The sequence below is a fragment of the Carcharhinus amblyrhynchos genome, chromosome 12, assembly GCF_965287045.1.
Source record: "Carcharhinus amblyrhynchos chromosome 12, sCarAmb.v2.hapA, whole genome shotgun sequence".
Taxonomy (NCBI): Eukaryota; Metazoa; Chordata; class Chondrichthyes; order Carcharhiniformes; family Carcharhinidae; genus Carcharhinus; species Carcharhinus amblyrhynchos.
In genome coordinates this window covers 19,565,201-19,591,408 of record NC_137335.1, presented here as the reverse complement: position 1 = coordinate 19,591,408, position 26,208 = coordinate 19,565,201, and the positions used below count along the sequence as shown (strand labels likewise).

The window sequence follows — 26,208 nt, the reverse complement described above, 5'->3', positions numbered from 1 at the left end:
CATGCTAAGAAATTGCCCCTTAGTGTCCAGGGATGCTTAGGTTAGAGGGATTAGTGGGTATAATATGTAGGGATATGGGGGTAGGGCTTGGGTGAGATTGTGTTCGGTGCAGACTTGATGGGCCAAAGGGCCTCTTTCTGCACTGTAGGGTTCTATGATTCTACTCCATGTGTGGTCTATTCAAGGTTCTAAACAATTTTTTTTAAAACTCTTTCATGGGATGTGTGTGCTGCTGGCAAGGCCAACATTTGCTCTCATGCTATGACAGAATATATTCATGGAGCTTTCTCCTCTGGTTACTTGTTTCATTGTCCACCATCGTTCACAATTAGACATGACAGGATTGATCCATTAGTTGTGGGATTGTGTAACTGCATCTTATTGTATGCTGCTTCCATTGCTTGGGCATGCATACAGTCCTGTGTTGTAACTTCACCAGGTTGGTATCTTATTTTTAGGCATGCCTATTGCCATTCTTGACATGCACTCTAGTGCTTTTCACTGAACCAGAATTGATGCCCCAGCTTGGTGGTAATGGTAATGGTGATATGCCAGGCTATGAAGTTACAAATTATGATTAAATACAATTCTGCTGCTGCTGATGGCCCACAACTTCTCATGGATGAGACTTGCTGCAACAGCTCCATGGCAGATGCCATCTCCCTGACCCTGCACTCAATCCTGGAATACCTAGATGACAAAGACACCTAAGTCAGACTCCTATTTATTGACTACAGCTCAGCCTTCAACACCATTATTCTCATGATACTCATCTCCAAACTCCATGGTCTGAGCCTCGGCAACTCCCTCTGGAACTGGATCCTGAACTTCCTAACTCACAGACCACAATCGGTACGAATAGGCAACAACACCTCTTCCACGATCATCCTCAATACCGATGCCCCACAAGGCTGTGTTCTCAGTCCCCTGCTATACTCCTTATACACCTATGACTGTGTGGCCAAATTCCCCTCCACTTCAATTTTCAAGTTTGCTAACCACACTGTAGTGGGTCAGATCTCAAACAATGATGAGATGGACTACAGGAATGAGATAGAGAATCTGGTGAACTGGTGCGGCAACAATAATCTCTCCCTCAATGTCAATAAAATGAAGGAGATTGTCAACGACTTCAGGAAACAAAGGAGAACATGCCTCTGTCTATGTCAACGGGGACGAAGTAAAAAGGGTCGAGAGCTTCAGGTTTTTAGGTATCCAGATCACCAACCATCTGTCCTTGGTCTCCCCATGCTGACACTAGAGTTAAAAAAGCCCATCAACGCCTCTACTTTCTCAGAAGACTAAGGAAATTTGGCATGTCAGCTATGACTCTCACCAACCTTTACAGATGCACCATTGAAAGCATTCTTTCTGGTTGTATCACAGCTTGGTATGGCTCCTGCTCTGCCCAAGACTGCAAGAAACTACAAAAGGTCGTGAATGTAGCCCAATCCATCACGCAAACCAGCCTCCCATCCATTGATCCTTTCTACACTTTCAGCTGCCTCGGCAAAGCAGCCAGCATAATTAAGGACTCCATGCACCTCAGACGTTCTTTCTTCCACCTTGTTCCGTCAGGGAAAAGATACAAAGTCTGAGGTCATGTACCAACCAACTCAAGAACAGCTTCTTTCCTGCTGCCATAAGACTTTTGAATGGACCTACCTTGCATTAAGTTTATCTTTCTCTACACCCTAGCTATGCTGTAACACTACATTCTGCACTGTTTCCTTTCTTTCTCTATGAACGGTATGCTATGTCTATAAGGCACACAAGAAACAATACTTCTCACTGTATACTAAAATACATGTGACAATAGTAAATCAAATCAAATCAAATCAAATGGGTGTCCAGTTTTGAGTTGCTAGATTGGTTCAAAATCTATCCATGAAATGGAACAAATCATTGGAAAAACAAATTAAATCGTGAAAAATACTTTTTGAAGTAATTGAAATGAAATTACTATTGAAGTGGAGATTCAGAAAAATTTTGAAATGCAAATTTATTCCTATGGCTTTAGATTTCCACCTGCAATTTCTGCTACTTAATTAAAGTATCTATCTTCCAATTTAGTAGTGGTTCTTCAGTGATAAAACAACCGATACTCCCACATTGAAGGGCTGCCTGCAGTTCAAGGGCCATTTAATTCTGTGTTATGACTATTTGAATTGATGACTAGTTTTACATTTGGGTCATGCAGCGCCAGATTAACCAAATCAATAGTCTCCAGAAGTGTGGAACATCTAGCAGTCCTGAAAATGTGGTGGTCACATCTGTTTGGGAATATGAGCTGTCCTGACCAAGAAGGAACTCAACTTTTCATATTGAGGAATTCACAGCAAATAATCTGTTAAAAAGTGCTTGTGGTTCTCTGGAATGAGCTTGTGGCATAAATGTTGACAGCTGTGATCATTTTCTCTGTGCTTTAAGAACTTTAAATGCTATGGCCTTGATTACAGGTCCAGCATCAGAAACCTCCAAAACTGCATGGCTGAAGTCCAGCCTTCTGAAAGAGTGTCTGGATAAGGTCTTAGAAAGTGTGCCTCAGTGTTATTATATATCCTACTAGATGGCCATAATGGCCTATCATTCTTCTGGTGCTGCTGGGTTAATCTAGCTTTCCTTACTTTTAAGTTTTATTTAAAAGTGTTACAAGTAGGCTTACATTAACAATGCAATGAAGTTACTGTGAAAATCCCCCAGTTGCCAATCTCCTGTTCGAGTACACCGAGGAAGAATTTAGCATGGCCATCTAGTAGGATATATATGCATTGAGTCAGCACGTCTTACAGTCTGCTGACTCAATTTCTTTTTCCTCCATTTGAATCATGTAAAGTGTGATCCTCAAGTCTAGCTCAACAAACGCATTGAAATACTGTATCCTCCAAAGGAATTGCAAAATGTAGGGGAAGGCTTCCTGAGTACAAAAATAAAAATTAAAATTTCAGTAGCTGTAATATGTTACAGTAATAACACAGTAAAAAGTCTGACAACACCAGGTTTTAGTCCAACCTATTTATTTGATAATATACTCGCAAGCTTTATCAAATAAATAGGTTGGACTAAAACCTGGTGTTGTCAGACTTTTTACTGTGTTTACGCCAGTCCAACGCCGGCATACCCACATCATGACAGTAATAACACACAGTCAAAAGTATCAACAAGTAATTTAACAAGTCTTTAGCCAAATGCGCCTGCACTGACAAATACGCCTTGGCATATAACAAGATTTAAGATCATCCTAGCCTAATTTCTGTTGTTCACGCAAGACCGGATGGACCTTCAGCACTCACTGAAACTCCATGGAATTACTGCCATGACAAGACACTTCAGTATTAACCTCAGTGCACATTAATATGGTCATAAATTTCTGGCTAAGTCAGCATGCAATATTGCTAATCCACCCTCAATTTCCAAATGGGGTCAACAATCAGGAGCAGGGACTCTTACAGATTGTTGTTGAGTTTGGGGTACTGAGGCCAATTTAAGTGGTCCAATTGTAAATCCCGTGAAGAGTAACTAATTCATCACCAACCAGTGATATAACTCAGGACCTTCATAATCTATAAATTATTTACCCAGTGAATTATCAGGATAGATTATAAATCTTTTGAAACAAGCAAAAATAAATGCTTGTTGTTTTAAACACTTCCCATGTTGGCAAAGCCAAAATTTAAAAATAAATCTGCTTTTTGGGAGACCTATTATAAACTAATTACCAATGCCATTGCAGGTGTGGGCAGTTATTGTAAATTTATTCTAACAATACCAAAACACAAAGTTTAATTGGCTGTCATGATTCATAGAGAGGTTTTCAGGAACATGGAGCCCCTTTGCAGTTTCCTTTGTTTGTTGGAGCCAACAGATTTGACTTGTTCTTCGATTGATAAGAAAAAATAAAGGACTGGTCACGGTTTCAAACAGGATGGAAAGCAACTGAAAACAATAAAGACTAAAGTATTTTTGTAGAACAGATTGCTGGTGCACGTAATCTTGAGTAAATTGTTGGGGTAATATCTTTCAAAGCCTACATTCCTAATACAGTCTTGGTATCTAACAGACAGTAAATCCTTTCCTTACATCATATGTCTTCTGCTCCTAACTCCTATTCTCTGGGTTAAAGATCTCTGTTGAAATGAAAAAAAGTTTGATATTTTTACAAATGGTTTCTATTCTTATAATCAATTAGTTTGAATAGACAAATGGAATCATTGGAAGAAAAGTACTCATTAAGATTCCCCTTCCCCTTTAAGGGAATCAATTTAAGAAAAACCTCTCTTTTGAAATTTTTAATCTTATTAGCAAACAATGTGTCAACATACTGCAGCTATTAGTCACACCTTTCCATCCATGCTTGCTACTGTTTATCTTTCAAATATGAGCACTAAATTGTTTAAATACATTCCTCACCTTGTCATTTTTCCATTGCCCTGTGTAGATAACACCATTGGGTGTCGTATGAGTTCCAAATCCATTTCGCTCCACTGTGCCATCTTCAGTTCTTGTACATTCCCCATCTGTAAAAGAACATATCTGATTTGGGCGGTGTTCCCAAGCTGGACAGAATAAATAGCTCAGATGATGTAATAAACCTCGAGAGTGACACTCCAGCATACATAATATCAATGAATCCCGAGGTAACCTTACCTGTTGAAATATGCAATCCAACTCGCCTGGTGATTCAGTTGGGTAAGGTGAATCAGAGTTCAGGGCAAAATATTAACATGCAAGAGGGGAAAAGGGGTTGGTTGTTGCTGCGGGCAGAGGGAGGTTAAATCAGCATAAAGGTTGGTGTTTCAGAAACCCACCATGATAAAACTTGTCTTTAACTGGCATGTGTTTGGAGATGTACAGGAAACCTTAAATACATTGAGTGAGAATTAAATCAAAATTTAAGTGAAAGGACTATGGAAATGATGGGACTGACAAGCGAGAAAAGGCTTTAAGTATTAAGATTTAAAACCTGCTTCCTTGCCTAAGTGGAGTTGATCAGAGAGTGTGATATCAATGTTTTTAGAGCTGATATCTGATATTTTAGATTTTTTTGCCTTTGATCTGCACTTTGAGCACTTATGAATCTTTATCTTGGACTGCAAATGGGGAAGAAAAAGAACACCACCAATAGCAAGAAGAGCAGCACCAGAACCATCAATTGCTCCACAGGGTAAAGGGAATGGGTACAGATCTCCAACTTGCAAGAGGCAGCACACCCAAAGCAGAGGACAAGATTCTTGGTCATGATTGAGTACCACCCCTCAGGAATATCAGACATTTCTGTCAGGTGGTCACTGAAATTTCTGGGAAAGGACCTTATTCCAAATCAACCAGGTGAGCAAGATTTACTGGCAGCCCTTAATTTATTCACCTCTAGCTTCTCCCAATGATCTGTTGGTAATATTTGTCAAATCTCATAATATGCTCCTCACAAGTGCATTTTACAAGTGACGAATGCCATGTTTGGCAGGGGTAGCATTGAGGTGCATGTTACTGCTAATTAGGCCAGTCAGAATGAGTTACATTTGGGTTTGTTGAGGGGGGAGGGAGGGAAGAGACAGAGAGAGAGATGCACCATCCAGAACTGTAGCGGTCTGCTGCCCCACATTACACAGCAGTGAGGAGGAAGGTAGTGATTGCCCTGCATCCTCAGAGGAGGAGGAGCCTCATGTGGAAACGACATTTTTTTGTCAAGTATTTAGCTGCCAGGGACTCCTGGGACAGACAGATTCAGACATTCTTTAGCTATTCTGAGACAATGCAGCCATCCTGCAGTCTGAGAGGCAAGAAACAGCAAGAGTTACGGGTCTACAAAATATAAGAGGGGAAAGCAAGAACTCAGACCAAGAAGCAAAAATCAATAAGAGTAGCGGGTCCACAAAAAATGCAGAAGAGGAAAGAGAAAGCTTTTTCTGAGAGGTGAGAATCAGTGAGACTACAAAGAGCACAGAAGGAAGGTGAGAGCACAGTCTGAGAAGCAATCAATGAGAACAGTGGGGCTACAATAAATGGAAGGCACGAGCTCCATGTGAAAAGCAAAAATCAGCGAGATCAGTGGGGCTGCAAAGAGTGGAGGGGGAAGTTGAGAGCTCAGTGAGAGAAGCAAGAGGCAGGGAGATCTTGTTATATAGCAGCCTTTAAGGAAGAGTGATCACAGTATGATTAAATTTTAATGAAGTTTAAAAGTTATGCTGGTATTCAATCTAAACAAAGAAAACTACGAAGATATGAGGAGCAAGTTAGTTAAGATAGATTGGGGAACTACATTAAAAGATATGATGGCAGACAGACAGTAGCTCACATTTAAAGAATTATTACATGATTTGCAACAAATCTACATTCCTTTAAGGAACAAAAAGCCAGCAAGAAAAGTGATCCAATCATAGCTCACAAGAGAAGTTAAAGATCTTAAGATCAAAGGAAGAGACAAATAAAGTTGTCAAAAAAGTAGTAAGCCTCAGGATTGGGTGCATTTTAAATTTCAGCAAAGAAGAACCAAGAAATTGATAAAGAGAGAAAATAGAATATGAAAATAAACTAAAAAGGAACAGAAAAATAGAACATAAAATTTCTGTAGGTATATAAGAAAAACTTTAGAAAAGACAATTATGGGTCCATTAAAGGCAGAATATAGAGAATTTATAATAGCTAATATGGAAATGGCTGAGAAACTAAACAAACACCTTGGGTGAAATCTAACTAAAAAATGGCAGAGTTAGTTCCAGAGAAAAAGTGTGTTTCTCTCTAGATCTTCCACACTCTGTCACAAAAAAAACAGGTGGGCATGTTTCACACCATCATGTGGGAGCCTCAACATGCTGGCAATGCCCGGTTGCACTGAGATTGAGGCACCATGTTTACAGGGCACACCAATCAAACCAAAAAGTAACTTCCCCATCTTTCCAGAGAGGTCTCGGGGCCTACCCCTACACCCATCTTCCACTGATCAGAGACAGCATGCACACCACAAAACTTCTGATCAAAGCCAGCATTCACCCCTGGTGATCAGAATTGCATTCACCACCAACCCCCAGCCCCTGAAGATTGGAACCCTTCCCACTGACCCACACAGTCAATGCCCATCCTGACCCTCCACCCACACAGTCAGTGCCAGCATCCACATTCCTCTCCCCCCCCCAGTAACATCGGACTCCTTCCCCCTGATCCTTCACCCACACAGTCCGTGCTGGCAACCGACCTCTCCCCCCCAAACCCGCAGCCATTTCCGGCATCCCAAGTTCCCAAATTATCTCTCTCCCACCACCAGAAGTAAATTAATTCCCCCCTCTCCTCCGTGAAGCTCCCATTGGACATGGTGCCACCTGGCAGTGCCAACCTGTGTCAAGGGGCAGTGCCACGGAGTACTGCTAGGCCAATTCCCTCTCCCCCAGGATTATACTCACCTATATGTCCCCATGGGATCCCCATGACTGGTTTACATCTGGGGCTGAACCTACATACAGCAAGGTCTTTAATAATATTCAAATGTATGCATATGTATTTAAATCAGATTCATGCCCATTGTGGAGTGAACTTGATTATGCCACCAATTGGTAACAGCGAAAAATCAGAAATTGCAATCTTGCCGTTGAGTTCACAACTATTGAGTTTTGGAGAATCTTGAGCCCCCACCAGCATTCCCACAGCCAACAAGCACGGGCCCTAGATTACCTGCTTTGTGTCTGTCTTCACAGAGGAAGATACAAAATAAACCTCCCTGAAATACAGGGGAGCCAAATCAGATCAAGGACCTGGAAGAAATTAGTATTAGTAAAAAAGTGGTGTTGGAGAAATTAATGGGACTGAAAGTAAATAAATCTCTGGACCTAATGATCTACAACAGGGGATCTGTGAGAGCCTCCCAGGAGTTCTGTGGAGGGCAAGCTGACCTACAAATTGTCTAATCATAGATTGGAGTTTCCAGAATCCAGCCTCTGATTGCCCCTTGGCAAAGGTTGGCACTGCCAGGTGGCACCATGTCCAATAGGAGCTTCATGGAGGACAGGGGGGGAATTAATTTACTTCTGGTGGTGAGAGGGAGATAATGTGGGAGCTGGGGATGCCGGAAATGGTTGTGGGTTTGTGGGGGGGGGGGGGGGGGGGGGGTGTGGGTGTGTGTGTGTGTGTGTGTGTGTGTGTGGTTTTGCAGCACTGACTGTATGGGTGAAGGATCAGTGGGAAGGAGTCCAATGTTAGGTGGGCGAAGGGGAATGTGGATGCTAGCATTGATTGTGTGTGGGGGTGGGGGGGGGGGGGTCGGATACGCATTGACGGTATGGGTTGGTGGGAAGGGTTCCAATGTTCAGGGGGTGGGGGTTGGTGGTGAATGCACCAACTCCCACCATAACTACAGCAAAACTCTCCCCATTCAAAATGGCAAATGTAAGACCTGAGTGCATTTTTTAATAAGATAACTTTTTTAATCAAAGTAAACAAATACATCTAAGAAATAGAAAAGACTTCTTTAAATTAGGTTTGCGTAAGCTTCTACCCATTGCACAAAAGCAATCTTTTTTGTGGTTTGGCTCTTCAACACAATAAGAATGCTTCTCAGGGATTCCTCCAGTACTCTTGGGAGATCACAAGTTTCCATGGCTGGAAAAGTTTGGGAAACCCTGATCTTACAAGACTGTTGAAGGAGGTGGCAATAGTGATAGTAGATGTATCGATGATCATCTTTCAAAATTCTTTAGATTCTGGAGCAGTGCCTGCAGATTGGAAGTAGCAAACAATTTAGGAAACAAGGGAGAGAGAAAACAAGAAAATACAGACCTGTTAGCCTGACATCAGTAATGGGGAAAATGCTAGAATCTATAATAAAATGTGTGATAACTGAGCATTTGAACAATAATGGTAGGATTTGCAGAGTTAACATGGATTTATGAAAGAGAAATCAAGTTTGACAAACCTGTTGGGACTCTTTTGAGGATGTTTTTAGCAGAATAGATAAGGAAGAACCAGTGAATATGGTGTATTTGGATTTTCAAAAGGGTTTCAATAAAGTCTCACATGAGAGGTTAGTAAGCAGATTTAGAGCACATGGAATTGGAGGTAATATACTGGCTTGGATTGAGGATTCGTTAATAGAGAGAAAACAGAGATTGGGGATAAATGGATCTTTTTAGGCTGGCAGGCTGTGACTGGTGGGGTATCACCAGGATCAGTGCTTCGGGTAATCACAGTCTATGATTAGAAGTGGGGACCAAATATAATATTTCCAAGTTTGCAGATGACACAAATTGGAAATGTGATAGGTAAGGAGGACGCAAGGAGGCTTCAAGGAGATTTAAACAGGCTAAGGGAGTAAGCAAGGACATGGCAGATGGGATAAAGTCGCCACAGTCCCAGGTGACTATTGGCTGTTCTCTCCTTTGAGAAGAACTGATTGGTGGTGATTTAATCTGAGGATTACCACAGCTCAAGTAGGGGGCAAGGTTGAGAAGGCGGGTCTTCATGAATAACTGCAGCTGGTACGGGAAATGAACCCACGCCATTGGCATCGCACAACATCACAAACCAGCCATCCAGCCAACTGAGCTAACTGATGCCCCAAGGAGTATAACACGAGCAACTGTAAAATAACTTCGGTAGGAGAAACAGATAGTTTTCTTAAATGGGGAGAAATTGGGAAGTGTTGATGTCCAAAGAGAGCTGGGAGTTCTGGTTCATAAGTCACTGAGAGGTGACATACAGGTGAAACAAGCAATTAGAATTGCAGATGGTATGCTAACCTTTACTGCTGGGGGATTTGAATACAGGAACAAAGAAATCTTACTGCAATTGTATAGAGCCTTGGTGAGACCACACCTCAAGTATTGTGTGCAGTTTTGGTCTCCTTATCTAAAGAAGGATATACTCTCCATTGGGAGTGCAACAAAGGTTCACCAGACTATTCCCTAAACAGGGGGGGGGGAATTGCTCTATGAGAAGAGATTGAGGAGACTGGGCCCGTATTTTCTAAAGTATAGAAGAATGAGAGGTGAGCTCACTGAACTGTACAAAATTCTTACAGGGCTCAACAGGGTGGATATAGGAAGGATATCTCATCTGGTTTGGGGAGTTGGGGGGGGGGGGTGTGGTATCTAGAACAAGGGTCACAGTCTCATAATAAGACATTGGCCATTTAGGATTGAGGAGAAGTTTCTTCACATAGAGAGTGGTGAATCTTTGGAATTCTCTACCCTCCTCAATTTTCTCTTCCTTTTCCTATTACTCTTACAAGGTGCAACACATCCGGCTTCAGCAGAGCTAGAGGCAGGCTACTAATATTCCAGCTTTGCCAGCTGAGATGTTCTTAAACAACTTCCTCTGGGTTTTGGTGCCTGTGAGGGCCTTGTCAAACACTGTCTCACTTGCACTTGTGCAAGCAGAGAGTCTGCCATCAGGATTTGAGGCTCTGAATGGTGGGATGCGAAGGTAAGAAGTGGATGCACTTTGAGCAATGTCCAACTTCCGTCTCACATCTTGTGGCCCACCTGCACATGTCTATTAACCACGAGCTGGAGAATACTTTTTGGACTTAACTGTGGTGCTGTATGGCCAAGGTGAATCTTTTCACATTTCTCAATAAGGTAGTTGGCTGAGAGTGCAGCCATTGTGAAAGGCCAGCATACTCTCAGTTACCTGCTGTGTCTGAAAATCTGTGCAGTGGTCACTCTTTCTATGGATGATAGGGCATGGATTTAAAGGGATCTGTAAAACAAGCAAATGTGACGTGAAAAACATTTTTCATGAGTAGTTTGTGTCGAGAATGCACTCCCTTGAAGCATTCAAGAGGGCATTAGATGATTAGTTGAATAGAAACTCCTCCAATCGTGCATACCACATCTGGAAAAGCTCACAGAACCTCCCAAATTTTCTAATGCTGCTCCAAAATAGGTGTTTTCTCTTTATTGAAGGCCTCGGGGTTCAACAACAGTGTCCAGCTGAACTCTGCTTGATGTGTCCTGTGCCTTCTGACAGAGAATTTCCACAGTTGCAATTGTTTCCACTGCTTTTTCGGTCTCCACCACTTGCTCCTTCTCACATGTGAGATGCGCTTCACCACCTGACAACCCAACCATCTGTTTTGGCCATGTCACCAACGTGTGTGTATTTGAGTTAGTGGAGGGTGCACATGAATCCTGTGATAGTGCAGGCAGAGTGACCTCTTCTCAGGAGACTTTGTTCTTCTCTGCATCATTTCCTGAGAGATGCCTGAGGACCTGTGGGAGATGAAATAATCCTCTTACCTTGACATTTCTAAATCACCACTGTTCAGATCACTATATTTCAGTGGCTGTTGACATCAAGTCAACATGAGCGAGCATTATATGCACGTAGTTATGTTATATTTAATTTTGTCATCAAGTAGCTGGAAGACTCCTACTTCACCATTTCCAATGGCCGTAATGGCAAGTCCTACCTTATCTTCATCACCACCTCCACTTCACCAGTGAAGGTGGAGATGACAGAAGGGCTCTCTGCCTCTCTCTGTTGTTTTTGTTCTCTTCTCCTGTAAGTTAAGAAAGAAAAGATTTGTAAGCATGTTGAGTGAAATGTACTGAGAAAATGGAAGGCCAGCATATGTGGAGGGATGAGTGTGACATTGTTATAGGATGAGGGTGAGCATCACTGATGGGTTGTCAACTTTGGATGCGAGGAGATGCTTCGACAAAGAGGGATGAATGCAGCTGCAAGGTGTGCTGATATTATAAGTGATGTGTAACAGAAAGCTGAGGAAGGCACAGTAAGGGAGTTTTTACTTTAATGTGCCACGCATTCACCTATCCTACCCTAATCAGGTTACCAAATCTTTTGCAGCACTTTATCCAGAAGCGAAGCAACCTCCTGCTGCTAACCTTCTCTGCCACTAACCTTCTCTGCCACTAACCTTCTCTGCCACTAACCTTCTCTGCCACTAACCTTCTCTGCCACTAACCTTCTCTGCCACTAACCTTCTCTGCCACTAACCTTCTCTGCCACTAACCTTCTCTGCCACTAACCTTCTCTGCCACTAACCTTCTCTGCCACTAACCTTCTCTGCCACTAACCTTCTCTGCCACTAACCTTCTCTGCCACTAACCTTCTCTGCCACTAACCTTCTCTGCCACTAACCTTCTCTGCCACTAACCTTCTCTGCCACTAACCTTCTCTGCCACTAACCTTCTCTGCCACTAACCTTCTCTGCCACTAACCTTCTCTGCCACTAACCTTCTCTGCCACTAACCTTCTCTGCCACTAACCTTCTCTGCCACTAACCTTCTCTGCCACTAACCTTCTCTGCCACTAACCTTCTCTGCCACTAACCTTCTCTGCCACTAACCTTCTCTGCCACTAACCTTCTCTGCCACTAACCTTCTCTGCCACTAACCTTCTCTGCCACTAACCTTCTCTGCCACTAACCTTCTCTGCCACTAACCTTCTCTGCCACTAACCTTCTCTGCCACTAACCTTCTCTGCCACTAACCTTCTCTGCCACTAACCTTCTCTGCCACTAACCTTCTCTGCCACTAACCTTCTCTGCCACTAACCTTCTCTGCCACTAACCTTCTCTGCCACTAACCTTCTCTGCCACTAACCTTCTCTGCCACTAACCTTCTCTGCCACTAACCTTCTCTGCCACTAACCTTCTCTGCCACTAACCTTCTCTGCCACTAACCTTCTCTGCCACTAACCTTCTCTGCCACTAACCTTCTCTGCCACTAACCTTCTCTGCCACTAACCTTCTCTGCCACTAACCTTCTCTGCCACTAACCTTCTCTGCCACTAACCTTCTCTGCCACTAACCTTCTCTGCCACTAACCTTCTCTGCCACTAACCTTCTCTGCCACTAACCTTCTCTGCCACTAACCTTCTCTGCCACTAACCTTCTCTGCCACTAACCTTCTCTGCCACTAACCTTCTCTGCCACTAACCTTCTCTGCCACTAACCTTCTCTGCCACTAACCTTCTCTGCCACTAACCTTCTCTGCCACTAACCTTCTCTGCCACTAACCTTCTCTGCCACTAACCTTCTCTGCCACTAACCTTCTCTGCCACTAACCTTCTCTGCCACTAACCTTCTCTGCCACTAACCTTCTCTGCCACTAACCTTCTCTGCCACTAACCTTCTCTGCCACTAACCTTCTCTGCCACTAACCTTCTCTGCCACTAACCTTCTCTGCCACTAACCTTCTCTGCCACTAACCTTCTCTGCCACTAACCTTCTCTGCCACTAACCTTCTCTGCCACTAACCTTCTCTGCCACTAACCTTCTCTGCCACTAACCTTCTCTGCCACTAACCTTCTCTGCCACTAACCTTCTCTGCCACTAACCTTCTCTGCCACTAACCTTCTCTGCCACTAACCTTCTCTGCCACTAACCTTCTCTGCCACTAACCTTCTCTGCCACTAACCTTCTCTGCCACTAACCTTCTCTGCCACTAACCTTCTCTGCCACTAACCTTCTCTGCCACTAACCTTCTCTGCCACTAACCTTCTCTGCCACTAACCTTCTCTGCCACTAACCTTCTCTGCCACTAACCTTCTCTGCCACTAACCTTCTCTGCCACTAACCTTCTCTGCCACTAACCTTCTCTGCCACTAACCTTCTCTGCCACTAACCTTCTCTGCCACTAACCTTCTCTGCCACTAACCTTCTCTGCCACTAACCTTCTCTGCCACTAACCTTCTCTGCCACTAACCTTCTCTGCCACTAACCTTCTCTGCCACTAACCTTCTCTGCCACTAACCTTCTCTGCCACTAACCTTCTCTGCCACTAACCTTCTCTGCCACTAACCTTCTCTGCCACTAACCTTCTCTGCCACTAACCTTCTCTGCCACTAACCTTCTCTGCCACTAACCTTCTCTGCCACTAACCTTCTCTGCCACTAACCTTCTCTGCCACTAACCTTCTCTGCCACTAACCTTCTCTGCCACTAACCTTCTCTGCCACTAACCTTCTCTGCCACTAACCTTCTCTGCCACTAACCTTCTCTGCCACTAACCTTCTCTGCCACTAACCTTCTCTGCCACTAACCTTCTCTGCCACTAACCTTCTCTGCCACTAACCTTCTCTGCCACTAACCTTCTCTGCCACTAACCTTCTCTGCCACTAACCTTCTCTGCCACTAACCTTCTCTGCCACTAACCTTCTCTGCCACTAACCTTCTCTGCCACTAACCTTCTCTGCCACTAACCTTCTCTGCCACTAACCTTCTCTGCCACTAACCTTCTCTGCCACTAACCTTCTCTGCCACTAACCTTCTCTGCCACTAACCTTCTCTGCCACTAACCTTCTCTGCCACTAACCTTCTCTGCCACTAACCTTCTCTGCCACTAACCTTCTCTGCCACTAACCTTCTCTGCCACTAACCTTCTCTGCCACTAACCTTCTCTGCCACTAACCTTCTCTGCCACTAACCTTCTCTGCCACTAACCTTCTCTGCCACTAACCTTCTCTGCCACTAACCTTCTCTGCCACTAACCTTCTCTGCCACTAACCTTCTCTGCCACTAACCTTCTCTGCCACTAACCTTCTCTGCCACTAACCTTCTCTGCCACTAACCTTCTCTGCCACTAACCTTCTCTGCCACTAACCTTCTCTGCCACTAACCTTCTCTGCCACTAACCTTCTCTGCCACTAACCTTCTCTGCCACTAACCTTCTCTGCCACTAACCTTCTCTGCCACTAACCTTCTCTGCCACTAACCTTCTCTGCCACTAACCTTCTCTGCCACTAACCTTCTCTGCCACTAACCTTCTCTGCCACTAACCTTCTCTGCCACTAACCTTCTCTGCCACTAACCTTCTCTGCCACTAACCTTCTCTGCCACTAACCTTCTCTGCCACTAACCTTCTCTGCCACTAACCTTCTCTGCCACTAACCTTCTCTGCCACTAACCTTCTCTGCCACTAACCTTCTCTGCCACTAACCTTCTCTGCCACTAACCTTCTCTGCCACTAACCTTCTCTGCCACTAACCTTCTCTGCCACTAACCTTCTCTGCCACTAACCTTCTCTGCCACTAACCTTCTCTGCCACTAACCTTCTCTGCCACTAACCTTCTCTGCCACTAACCTTCTCTGCCACTAACCTTCTCTGCCACTAACCTTCTCTGCCACTAACCTTCTCTGCCACTAACCTTCTCTGCCACTAACCTTCTCTGCCACTAACCTTCTCTGCCACTAACCTTCTCTGCCACTAACCTTCTCTGCCACTAACCTTCTCTGCCACTAACCTTCTCTGCCACTAACCTTCTCTGCCACTAACCTTCTCTGCCACTAACCTTCTCTGCCACTAACCTTCTCTGCCACTAACCTTCTCTGCCACTAACCTTCTCTGCCACTAACCTTCTCTGCCACTAACCTTCTCTGCCACTAACCTTCTCTGCCACTAACCTTCTCTGCCACTAACCTTCTCTGCCACTAACCTTCTCTGCCACTAACCTTCTCTGCCACTAACCTTCTCTGCCACTAACCTTCTCTGCCACTAACCTTCTCTGCCACTAACCTTCTCTGCCACTAACCTTCTCTGCCACTAACCTTCTCTGCCACTAACCTTCTCTGCCACTAACCTTCTCTGCCACTAACCTTCTCTGCCACTAACCTTCTCTGCCACTAACCTTCTCTGCCACTAACCTTCTCTGCCACTAACCTTCTCTGCCACTAACCTTCTCTGCCACTAACCTTCTCTGCCACTAACCTTCTCTGCCACTAACCTTCTCTGCCACTAACCTTCTCTGCCACTAACCTTCTCTGCCACTAACCTTCTCTGCCACTAACCTTCTCTGCCACTAACCTTCTCTGCCACTAACCTTCTCTGCCACTAACCTTCTCTGCCACTAACCTTCTCTGCCACTAACCTTCTCTGCCACTAACCTTCTCTGCCACTAACCTTCTCTGCCACTAACCTTCTCTGCCACTAACCTTCTCTGCCACTAACCTTCTCTGCCACTAACCTTCTCTGCCACTAACCTTCTCTGCCACTAACCTTCTCTGCCACTAACCTTCTCTGCCACTAACCTTCTCTGCCACTAACCTTCTCTGCCACTAACCTTCTCTGCCACTAACCTTCTCTGCCACTAACCTTCTCTGCCACTAACCTTCTCTGCCACTAACCTTCTCTGCCACTAACCTTCTCTGCCACTAACCTTCTCTGCCACTAACCTTCTCTGCCACTAACCTTCTCTGCCACTAACCTTCTCTGCCACTAACCTTCTCTGCCACTAACCTTCTCTGCCACTAACCTTCTCTGCCACTAACCTTCTCTGCCACTAACCTTCTCTGCCACTAACCTTCTCTGCCACTAACCTTCTCTGCCACTAACCTTCTCTGCCACTAACCTTCTCTGCCACTAACCTTCTCTGCCACTAACCTTCTCTGCCACTAACCTTCTCTGCCACTAACCTTCTCTGCCACTAACCTTCTCTGCCACTAACCTTCTCTGCCACTAACCTTCTCTGCCACTAACCTTCTCTGCCACTAACCTTCTCTGCCACTAACCTTCTCTGCCACTAACCTTCTCTGCCACTAACCTTCTCTGCCACTAACCTTCTCTGCCACTAACCTTCTCTGCCACTAACCTTCTCTGCCACTAACCTTCTCTGCCACTAACCTTCTCTGCCACTAACCTTCTCTGCCACTAACCTTCTCTGCCACTAACCTTCTCTGCCACTAACCTTCTCTGCCACTAACCTTCTCTGCCACTAACCTTCTCTGCCACTAACCTTCTCTGCCACTAACCTTCTCTGCCACTAACCTTCTCTGCCACTAACCTTCTCTGCCACTAACCTTCTCTGCCACTAACCTTCTCTGCCACTAACCTTCTCTGCCACTAACCTTCTCTGCCACTAACCTTCTCTGCCACTAACCTTCTCTGCCACTAACCTTCTCTGCCACTAACCTTCTCTGCCACTAACCTTCTCTGCCACTAACCTTCTCTGCCACTAACCTTCTCTGCCACTAACCTTCTCTGCCACTAACCTTCTCTGCCACTAACCTTCTCTGCCACTAACCTTCTCTGCCACTAACCTTCTCTGCCACTAACCTTCTCTGCCACTAACCTTCTCTGCCACTAACCTTCTCTGCCACTAACCTTCTCTGCCACTAACCTTCTCTGCCACTAACCTTCTCTGCCACTTGCAGTCATTCTTCCTTGTTTTTCCGAGATGGCCTTCTTTACCCTGTCAGAATATTCCTATGGGTCCATACAGCCTACAGATTATCTCCAGGGACAAATCACTAAAACATGATGCTGCCTTGCCATCTGCGCAGGTTCTGGTTCTATCAAAACATATCCACAATGCTTCAATTCCTTCCCCACTGAGTGGATCTGCAAGTTAAGATCCAGCCATAATTTTATTTGTAAATAAATATTGAACAATGGTTCAGCCTGAATGCAATTTCATAGTAACTAAGCGTTTTCTGCTATCCTGCGTGACATGAAAACATCCTAAATGTATTTCAGTCTGCAACTTATCAAGATTCAGAGTTCATTATATCTGAACTGGAATAACCAAAATATGGTGAAAAAAGGCACAAGTTTCAATTCATAATCAACTATAGAAACTTTAATTTAGTTAAGAGATACAAACAAAATATTTTCATAAACACACTTCAGTACATACTTAGTAAACTACAGAGCTTTTCCTTTACTCTCTCTAGCATTCTAAATGGACAAATGTGAGGGAATGCATTTTGGAAGGTTTAATAAAGATAGGCAATATACAGTAAATGGCAGAACCTTTAAGAGTATTGACAGGCAGAGGGATCTGGGTGTACAGGTACACAGGTCATTGAAAGTGGCAATGCAGATGGAGAAGGTAGTCAAGAAAGCATATGGCATGCTTGCCTTCATTGAACGGGACATTGAGTTTAAAAATTGGCAAGTCATGTTGCAGCTTTGTTAGGCTGGACTTGGAATATAGTGTTCAATTCTGGTCGCCACATTACCAAAATGATGTGGAGGCTTTGGCGAGAGGACAGAAAAGATTCACCAGGATGTTGCCTGGTATGGAGGGCATTAGCCAAGATGAGAGGTTGGAGAAACTTGGTTTGTTCTCACTGGAACAACGGAGGTTGAGGGGTGACCTGATAGAAGTCTACAAGATTATCAGGCGCATGGACAGCATGGATAGTCATAAGTTTTTCCCAGGATGGAGCAGTCTATTTCTTGAGGGCATAAGTTTAAGGTGTGAGGGGCAAGGATAAAGGGAGATGTACAAGGCAAGTTTTTTTTTACACAGAGGGTGCTGGGTGCCTGGAATTCACTACGAGGGAAGGTAATGAAAGCAGATATGATAGTGAGTTTTAAGGGGCGTCTGGTCAAATATGTGAATAGGATAGGAATAGAGGGATATGGTCCACTAAAGTGTAGGGAATTTTAGTTCAGTTGGGCTGCATGGTCAGTGCAGGCATGGAGGGCTGAAGGACCTGTCCCTGTGCTGTAATTTTTTTTGTTCTTTGTTCTTTGGTGCAACCCAATGGCTGAAGCAAAAGCCATGACAGACTGCTCTGAGATTGGTCTAACTTTTGTATGCTAATGGCTGACAGCCATTGGATCTTGATACCTCGCCAAAGTCTGTCCCACCTGCACCTCTGCAGGGAAAAATTGCGCTATTGGGAGAGAAGGTATCTTGGCAGATACTGCTTGAAGGGATGGTGGGTGTACTAAGAGATAGCAGTGCTTTGAGTAAAGTTCCCACTTTCATGTTCTTTTTCATGATCATTCCCCTCCTTTTACTTTTTACGTATTTGTAGAAGGCCTTGGGATTCTCCTTAATCTTACCTGCTGCTGATAGCATGACACTCAAAGAACAAAGAACAAAAACAGCCTGGGAATATTCCTATGGGTCCATACAGCCTACAGATTATCTCCAGGGACGGATCACTAAAACATGATGCTGCCTTGCCATCTGCGCAGGTTCTGGTTCTATCAAAACATATCCACAATGCTTCAATTCCTTCCCCACTGGCCCTTCGGCCCAACGAGCCTGCACCACCATCTTAACATTACCAGTCCCCCCTCCACCCATGACGCTTATCTATGCTTATGGCATTCCACATTGAGGGAAAACTAATTTAGGAACAATTTATTACCTCCAATCAGCCTAATAGCACATCTTTGGGGTGTGGGAGGAAACCGGAGCACCCGGAGAAAACCCACGCAAGCACGGGGAGAATGCGCAAACTCCCGCAGACACTGGCCCAAATCCATGTGTCTGCACAGCAAACAGTGATATTCACTGAGCTGTCGTGTTGCCCAGCACCTGGTCCAGTTTAAGTGTACACAAACGACATGAAGTACTAGGCTATTCTCAAACATCCAAGAGCAGCCCTTGTACGACCCATCGCGTGTATGCCCCTCGTTGGATAACAAGGCAGACTGACTTAAAACCTGTGAATTAAAAGAGAAAAACATTAGTATCATTCCACATCCTTATACATTACCAGGGACATCCCAAGGCTAATGAACCTTACTTAAAACAATCTCCCATATCCCTCCATCTCCAACCCACTCATGTGCCCATCTAAGCAATTCTTAAGCAACTCCAGCGTGCCTGCCTCCACCACCTTGCTTGGCAGAGCATTCCATACCCCCACTACCCTCTGTGTGCAAAACCTCCCTCTAACATCCGTGTTATACCTCGCCCCCCTCACCCTAAGCCCGTGGCCCCTCGTACTGTGCGTTTCTAACGTAGGAAAAAGCTTATGACTGTTTACTCTATCTATACCCTTCATAATCTTATATACCTCTATTAGATCTTCCCTCAGTTGCCGTCTTTCAAGGGAAAACAGCCCCAATTTGCTCAATCTTTCCTCATAACCCAGTCCTTCCACACCAGGCAGCATCCTGGTAAATCTCCTCTGCACTCTCTCCAGGGTCTCCACGTCTTTCCGGTAGTAAGGCGACCTGAACTGGACGCAGTACTCCAAATGCTCCATACGCTGATACCGGAGATGAGGGGGTTGGACTAAGAAGACATACTAAATAGACTGGGTCTGTACTCGTTGGAGTTTAGAAGGATGAGGGGGGATCTTATAGAGACGTATAAGATAATGAAAGGGATGGATAGGGTAGAGGTAGAGAGATTCTTCCCGCTTAGAAAGGATAGCAGGTCTAGAGGGCACAGCCTCAAGATAAGAGGGAGGCAGTTTAGAACGGAGTGGAGGAGGAGCTTCTTCACTCAAAGGGTGGTGAATCTCTGGAATTCTCTGCCCATTGAAGTGGTGGAGGCTACCTCGCTAAATATATTTAAGTCACGGGTAGATGGGTTTTTGACAGACAAGGGAATTAAGGGTTATGAGGAGAAAGCGGGAAAGTGGAACTGATCTACTTCAGATCAGCCATGATCTTATTGAATGGCGGGACAGGCTCGAAGGGCTAGATGGCCTACTCCTGCTCCTATTTCTTATGTTCTTATGTTCTTAATGCGGCCTAACCAACGTTCTATACAACTGCAACATTAGACTCCAGCTCTTATACTCTATACCCCTTCCTATAAAGGCTAACATACCATAGGCTTTCTTCACAGCCTTCTCCACTTGTACTGCCACCTTCAAAGACTTGTGCACTTGCATCCCCAGGTCCCGCTGCCTTCCTATACTCTTTATAGGTCTACCCTTTATCATATAACTCCCCCCTACATTATTTCGGCCAAAATGCATCACCTCACACTTATCAGGATTAAACTCCGTTTGCCATATATCTGCCCAATATACCAGCCTATCATTATCCCGTTGTATTGCCAGACAATGCTCCTCACTGCCCGCCAATCCAGCCATCTTAGTGTCATCTGCAAATTTGCTGATCACACCACTTACTCCCTCTTCCAAGTCATTTATATATACTACAAAAAGAAGAGGTCGAAGTACTGAGCCCTGCGGCACACCTCTAGTGACAGACCTCCAGCTAGAAAAGGACCCTTCCACTACTACTCTGTCTCCTCTTACCAAGCCAGTTCTCAACCCATCTAGATACCTGGCCTTGTATTCCATGAGCCTTAACCTTTTCAACCAACCTACCATGAGAGACTTTATCAAACGCCTTACTGAAATCCATATAGACGACATCAACAGCCCGTCCTTCGTCGACTGTTTTTGTAACCTCCTCAAAAAATTCTACCAGATTCGTAAGGCAAGACTTCCCCTTTACAAAGCCATGCTGCATATCCCTAACAAGATCGCATTGCTCTAAGTGCTCATACATCCTATCCCTAAGAATCCACTCCTGTCTCTAGGGTAAAACAGCTTAGAGCTGATCAGTGTAAGACCATTGCTAATGTATCTGTCATCCTGTTTAAGGTGGCAGAAATGTTAGCATCTATATTTGGTATGATTGTTATAAGGGCCTGCAGGGATTGATTAAAGTTCTACAGAGAAAGCCCCTAGCTCCTTGGAAGCCACCCCACAATGGGCCTGCAACATCAAGTCTCACCAATGTTTGAACTGGACTCCTCCATCCATCATTACTGGCAAAACTTTTCGCACCTTGCTGCTGATCCTGATCCTCTGTCATTTTTCTTTTCATTGATGCCTTCCAATGTTCAGCATTTCTCTCCAGTTGAGTAGATCTTGAAAAGAACTGTGTACTCTGACATGAATAACCACCATTGTGCTGAATTGAGATTGTTGTGCTCTAACACCAGCAGCTGAGTTAAACTGAAGATTTAAAATGACTCCTATTCCAGGCAAAATATTTATTTTGTACAGTTTTTAAAAATAAGTCTGTGATCAATCAGCGATTCAATTTTCACACTAACATGAATACAACCTCATGTTTTCTATACTTAATCTCTTCATAGAAAATGATCAATCAACTATAGAAATAAATGAAAGGCAGCTCATGTGATAGTGGGAGTGCTGGTGCTTAAATCAATTACATTTATTTTATAATTATCCTCATGCATGTATGTACAGGGTATATAATGGATAATACTGATCTTTCAGCTTCATCAATTTAGGAAGGGGAACTACATAACTCACTTATAATCACAATTGTCAGTCATGTTATCTTTCCTAGCTAGCTGGTGAAATAAACTGCCAGTCATACTGTTACCCATTTTGTACCATATACCTTTTTTCTAAACCAGGAGTAGAGCAGATCTTAAATAAACTACTGAATTCACAGGCTGCAAAGTAAATTGGATGAATATGATGAACATCTAGAGTTTAACCTCCTGCTGAAATGATTCATTTTTAGCACCAAGCACATCAAGTGCAACCGTATCACTTTTAAAAATGTGTAAATTTCAATTGCTGTGAAGTAAGATCCTCTGCTAAGTATTTTGAACCCAATATAGCTCTAATTTAAAATTATATTAGAACATCATTGAGTATAATCTGTGCAGAAATTTAGGAGAACCTTTGTAATCCCTGTTTGTTGTAAAGTCACATTGTAGCAAAAGGCATGTGACAAAAACAAGTATACTGATTTCAGCAGGTGCAAAAGACACACTGACAACTGGGGAAGGGAATCAGGAAAAAAAACAATCTGGTGGAAGAACATTTTTGCACAGCATGGAATTGTGCGTTACTGATGTCAACTACATTTGAGCACACATTATTGACTTACCATATCTTTCTTCATTGGGAAAGATGACGTGAACAGTTAAAACATCAGGAACTAAGAAAGATAAGGAAAATTGTGATTGGTTATAATTTGTACTTGCCTAGCCGTAGAAGTTAGCATCTTATTCAGATTTTGATATTACATTAATTAAAGATAAGACTGCATTTTGTCAATCAACCATCCATGTTTTGCACTGATATCACTCTTTAAACCCATATGTCTTGCACATCAAAAATCTGCATTTTCCATATAAATAATTTGGGTTGGTGTGGATGAGGGGAAGAATATTTCCTCTGTACATTGTGTGTAAAAAATACTGTAAATCTGTTCTTTATAAACATGTTTACCAGGCTTTGAACTTGTGACTTTCATAGTCTGCATAAACCTCATTTGCTCACTGGCTAAATTTAACAACTCTTTTGTTTGGAGTAACAGCCAAAAACAAGAATGTTTTAACCTTATGTAGTGCTGGTGCAATGGAGTCATGGGTTTGTACCATTCGTACTGACACTAGTTATATTGCACCTTGGAGTGAAATGGCTCAATCTTGCGAATTTGCTGGCAGAGAGAAGTACCAACTTGAAGTTATTATTTGTTTTTACAAAGTAGAAGTGGTAAAATGGGATTGAAGCTTTTGAGGGATTTAGAAATAAAGACAAGAATTTGGATCATTGAGAGAAAGAATAGCCATTGCAAGTTGGTAAGGGTAAAAGTGATGGATTAGTGGGGCTTGGCGTAAGACAGAATGTGAGTGGTGAGGTTTTGGACCAGACAGAAATTTGAACATGGAAAAGCTTGGGAAGCAGCTAATGAGGGTGCTCCAGAAATAAAGATGAGGTAATGAAAGTATGATGTGGTTGAAGTCAGGGTAAAGACTGACAATATTATGAAAGAAGAAGTGACAAAGGTTTTGACGTTTGATTTTGAATCATAGGAATGAATAAGGCCAGAACAAACCAACGTGTTTCTCCAACAATTTAACGTATGTCAAGCAAAGCAGCAAAATTGAGCACCATCTGCTTCAACCGAAGTGAGCAAATGGCAAAAGGAATGGCATTAAGAGCTCGGTAAAGGCAGGAAGCTTTTAGCAGTATTCTAAGAAGATTGCTTTTCCTGATGTTCAACTGCAGAAAGTTGAATCATAGTTACAAAGTAGTTAAACATCTTCATCTAAATTTATATTTTTGTACTGAACAAACTGTAAATAACAATATAGAAGAATGGAATACTTGTCTACTTTTTGCACAAGCGTGGCTATTGAGATCAAATATTAAATATAAGCTTTCACTAAACTCCCCTGACTCTCATAAACTCAGCTCAGATGGGCCCATGTGAATTATTCTATTTTAGTTTCTCGTCATCCATATAGCCTGACAGGTATGTAAGACTGGCAATTTTTAAAAATCTTTCATGGAATTTGGGTGTTACTGACAAGGCCAACATTTGTTATCCTTCTTAATTGCCCTTGAATCCAGTAGCTCTCTAGACCATTTTAAAGGGGAGTTAAGAGTCAACTACCTCATGTAGGCCAGGCAGGTTGAGGATGGCAGATTTCCTTCCCTAAAGGATATTAGAGAACCAGAGTTTTACAATGATTGATAACAGTTGTCATGACTAACATTATGGTACCAAGATTTCAGATTTATTAACCGAATTTATATCCCATCAACTGCCAGGATGAGATTTGAACCTATGACCCTTGAGCGCGGACTTGTGGATTGCCACCATCGCCCCATTTTGTGCTGCAAACATCTAGAGGTGGAGCTTTCACCCCTTACCCAGGAGGAAATCCCACCTTGGAGAGCAGTTGGCCAATCTGATTGGCCAGCAGGTCTAGTTCCAGCTCACCAGAAGCTGCAGTTCCCAGAACTGGGACTGCAAGCAATCCCCAGAGTCTAGGTCCTTGAAGTCTAGGACCAGGTAAATTTGAGGGTCCCAAGGTGGCAAGAGGAGTGAGGCCTGGTGGGGTGAGCAGGGGCGGGTAGGAGTCAGGGGGGAGGAAGCATTTGCAATGGCCAGACCTTTATGGGTGGGGTTGCAGGCATCCAATATTAAAAGGTGGCCACACCGCCACCCATCCCATCTGAGACCTGAGTAGGGTCACTTTTCGGGCTCCCTAGTTGCCCTTGAACTCTTCCCTTCAGCCTTAAAATTGAGGCTGGGTGGATAATGGCCATTAAGTGATTTATTAAAAGGTCTCAATTGGGGCAAGAGCACAGGGGAAGGAGGTGGGAGTGGGGCCTCAGTCAGACCCATCCCACCGTAAAACTGTGGCGAGATCTGGGAGGGCAAGAACCTCCAGCTACAAACCTGCCAGCAGGGGAACATAAAATACTGCCCCTCGTATCTAAGTACTTTAAATTCTGTGAAAATTTAAAAAGATTAATAACAGTTAAATAAATAACAGTTCATCTAATTAATTTAACTAGCCTGAAATGCTCACGTTTTCTGAGTCGGGATGAATAACAAATAATTCTCCACTTTTATAAAGAAAGGTATTTAAATAAATTTCAAATGACAGCAAGAGGTTGTGAAGAAGACTTACCTGTTTTTTCCATGGATTGCGTTTTCTTTCTTGGTTTCACTATAAGATAGCAAGCATGGAAGTTAGTGACAACTGGGAATACAGACACCAATACCTTTGCACAAGGGGCTGGATTTTATGTTTTGTCCTTTGGTAGGATTGGTGGTGGGGAAAGCATTTAATCACGTAGGATAGTGGCAGGTAGGTACTCTGCCACCTTCCTGTCTCCACTCCATTAAGTCCATGACAGAAAGCCCGAGGATGGTCTAGCTGCCCCACTGTAATGGATGGATAATTAAGATAAGAACTAGGAACAGGAGTGAGCCATTTAGCCCATAGAGCCTGCTGCACCTTTCAATAAGCTCATGACTGACCTGACTGTAGTCTTACCTCCACTTTCCTGCCTGACCTTCATAACTTTTGATTCTAGTATTCTTATTTCCATTTTACTGGAGTTCCATTTTAAAGTACACATGTCCAGTTTTGACCAACATTCATATTTCCCCATTTTACTGCTTTTTCCTTCTGGGTGGTCTGGGTCACTCCATAATCCTGGACATTTGATGGGGGAATTCCAGCAACAGCCTCTTGGGAGGTGCTTCTGAGCAAAAGAACCGTCAGCCTCTTAATTGTGAAAGGAGGCAATGCAAGTCTCATTAGCAGCCAAGACCCCTGTCGCCTTCATAAAGTTGCCCCAAGAAGTATAAAACAATTGATTTTATCCAGTCAAAACCACAGGCCTAATGAAAGCTATTTACAATATATTTGGATCTTTAACAATATAATTGTTCTCAATCATTCATTACAGTTCATGTTACTTAAGAACTTAGTAGCAGCAGTAACCATGCAGTTCACTGAGTCTGCACCACTGTTCAATAAGATCACACCTGAACATCAATTCCATTTTCCTTCCCTAAATACATATTCTGTGACTCCCTGCATGCCCAAAAATTTATTTCAGTCTTGAGAACATAAGAAATGTAGGCCATCTAGCCTCTCGAGCCTCCCCCGCCATTCAATAAGATCATGGTTGATCTGATAGTTGTTCAGTTCCACTTACCCACCTGCTCCCCATAACTCTTAATTCCCTTATTGGTCAGAAATCTATCTAACTGTGACTTAAACAGATTTAACGAGGGAGCCTCCACTGCTTCAATGG

General features: G+C 43.6%; 1 protein-coding gene across 1 annotated transcript in view; it reads right to left on the bottom strand.

Annotated features, from left to right (window-relative positions):
- The window catches only part of morn2 (MORN repeat containing 2), a 57,345-nt gene that overhangs the window by 20,157 nt on the left and 10,980 nt on the right, over nt 1-26,208 (bottom strand). The window contains exons 2-4 of the mRNA XM_080200165.1: nt 25,071-25,109; nt 22,529-22,579; nt 4,411-4,517 (exon numbers count right to left, since the gene is read on the bottom strand). Of these exons, the coding sequence (XP_080056291.1) occupies nt 4,411-4,517; nt 22,529-22,579; nt 25,071-25,109 (197 nt within the window). The remainder of the gene's footprint in view (nt 1-4,410; nt 4,518-22,528; nt 22,580-25,070; nt 25,110-26,208) is intronic.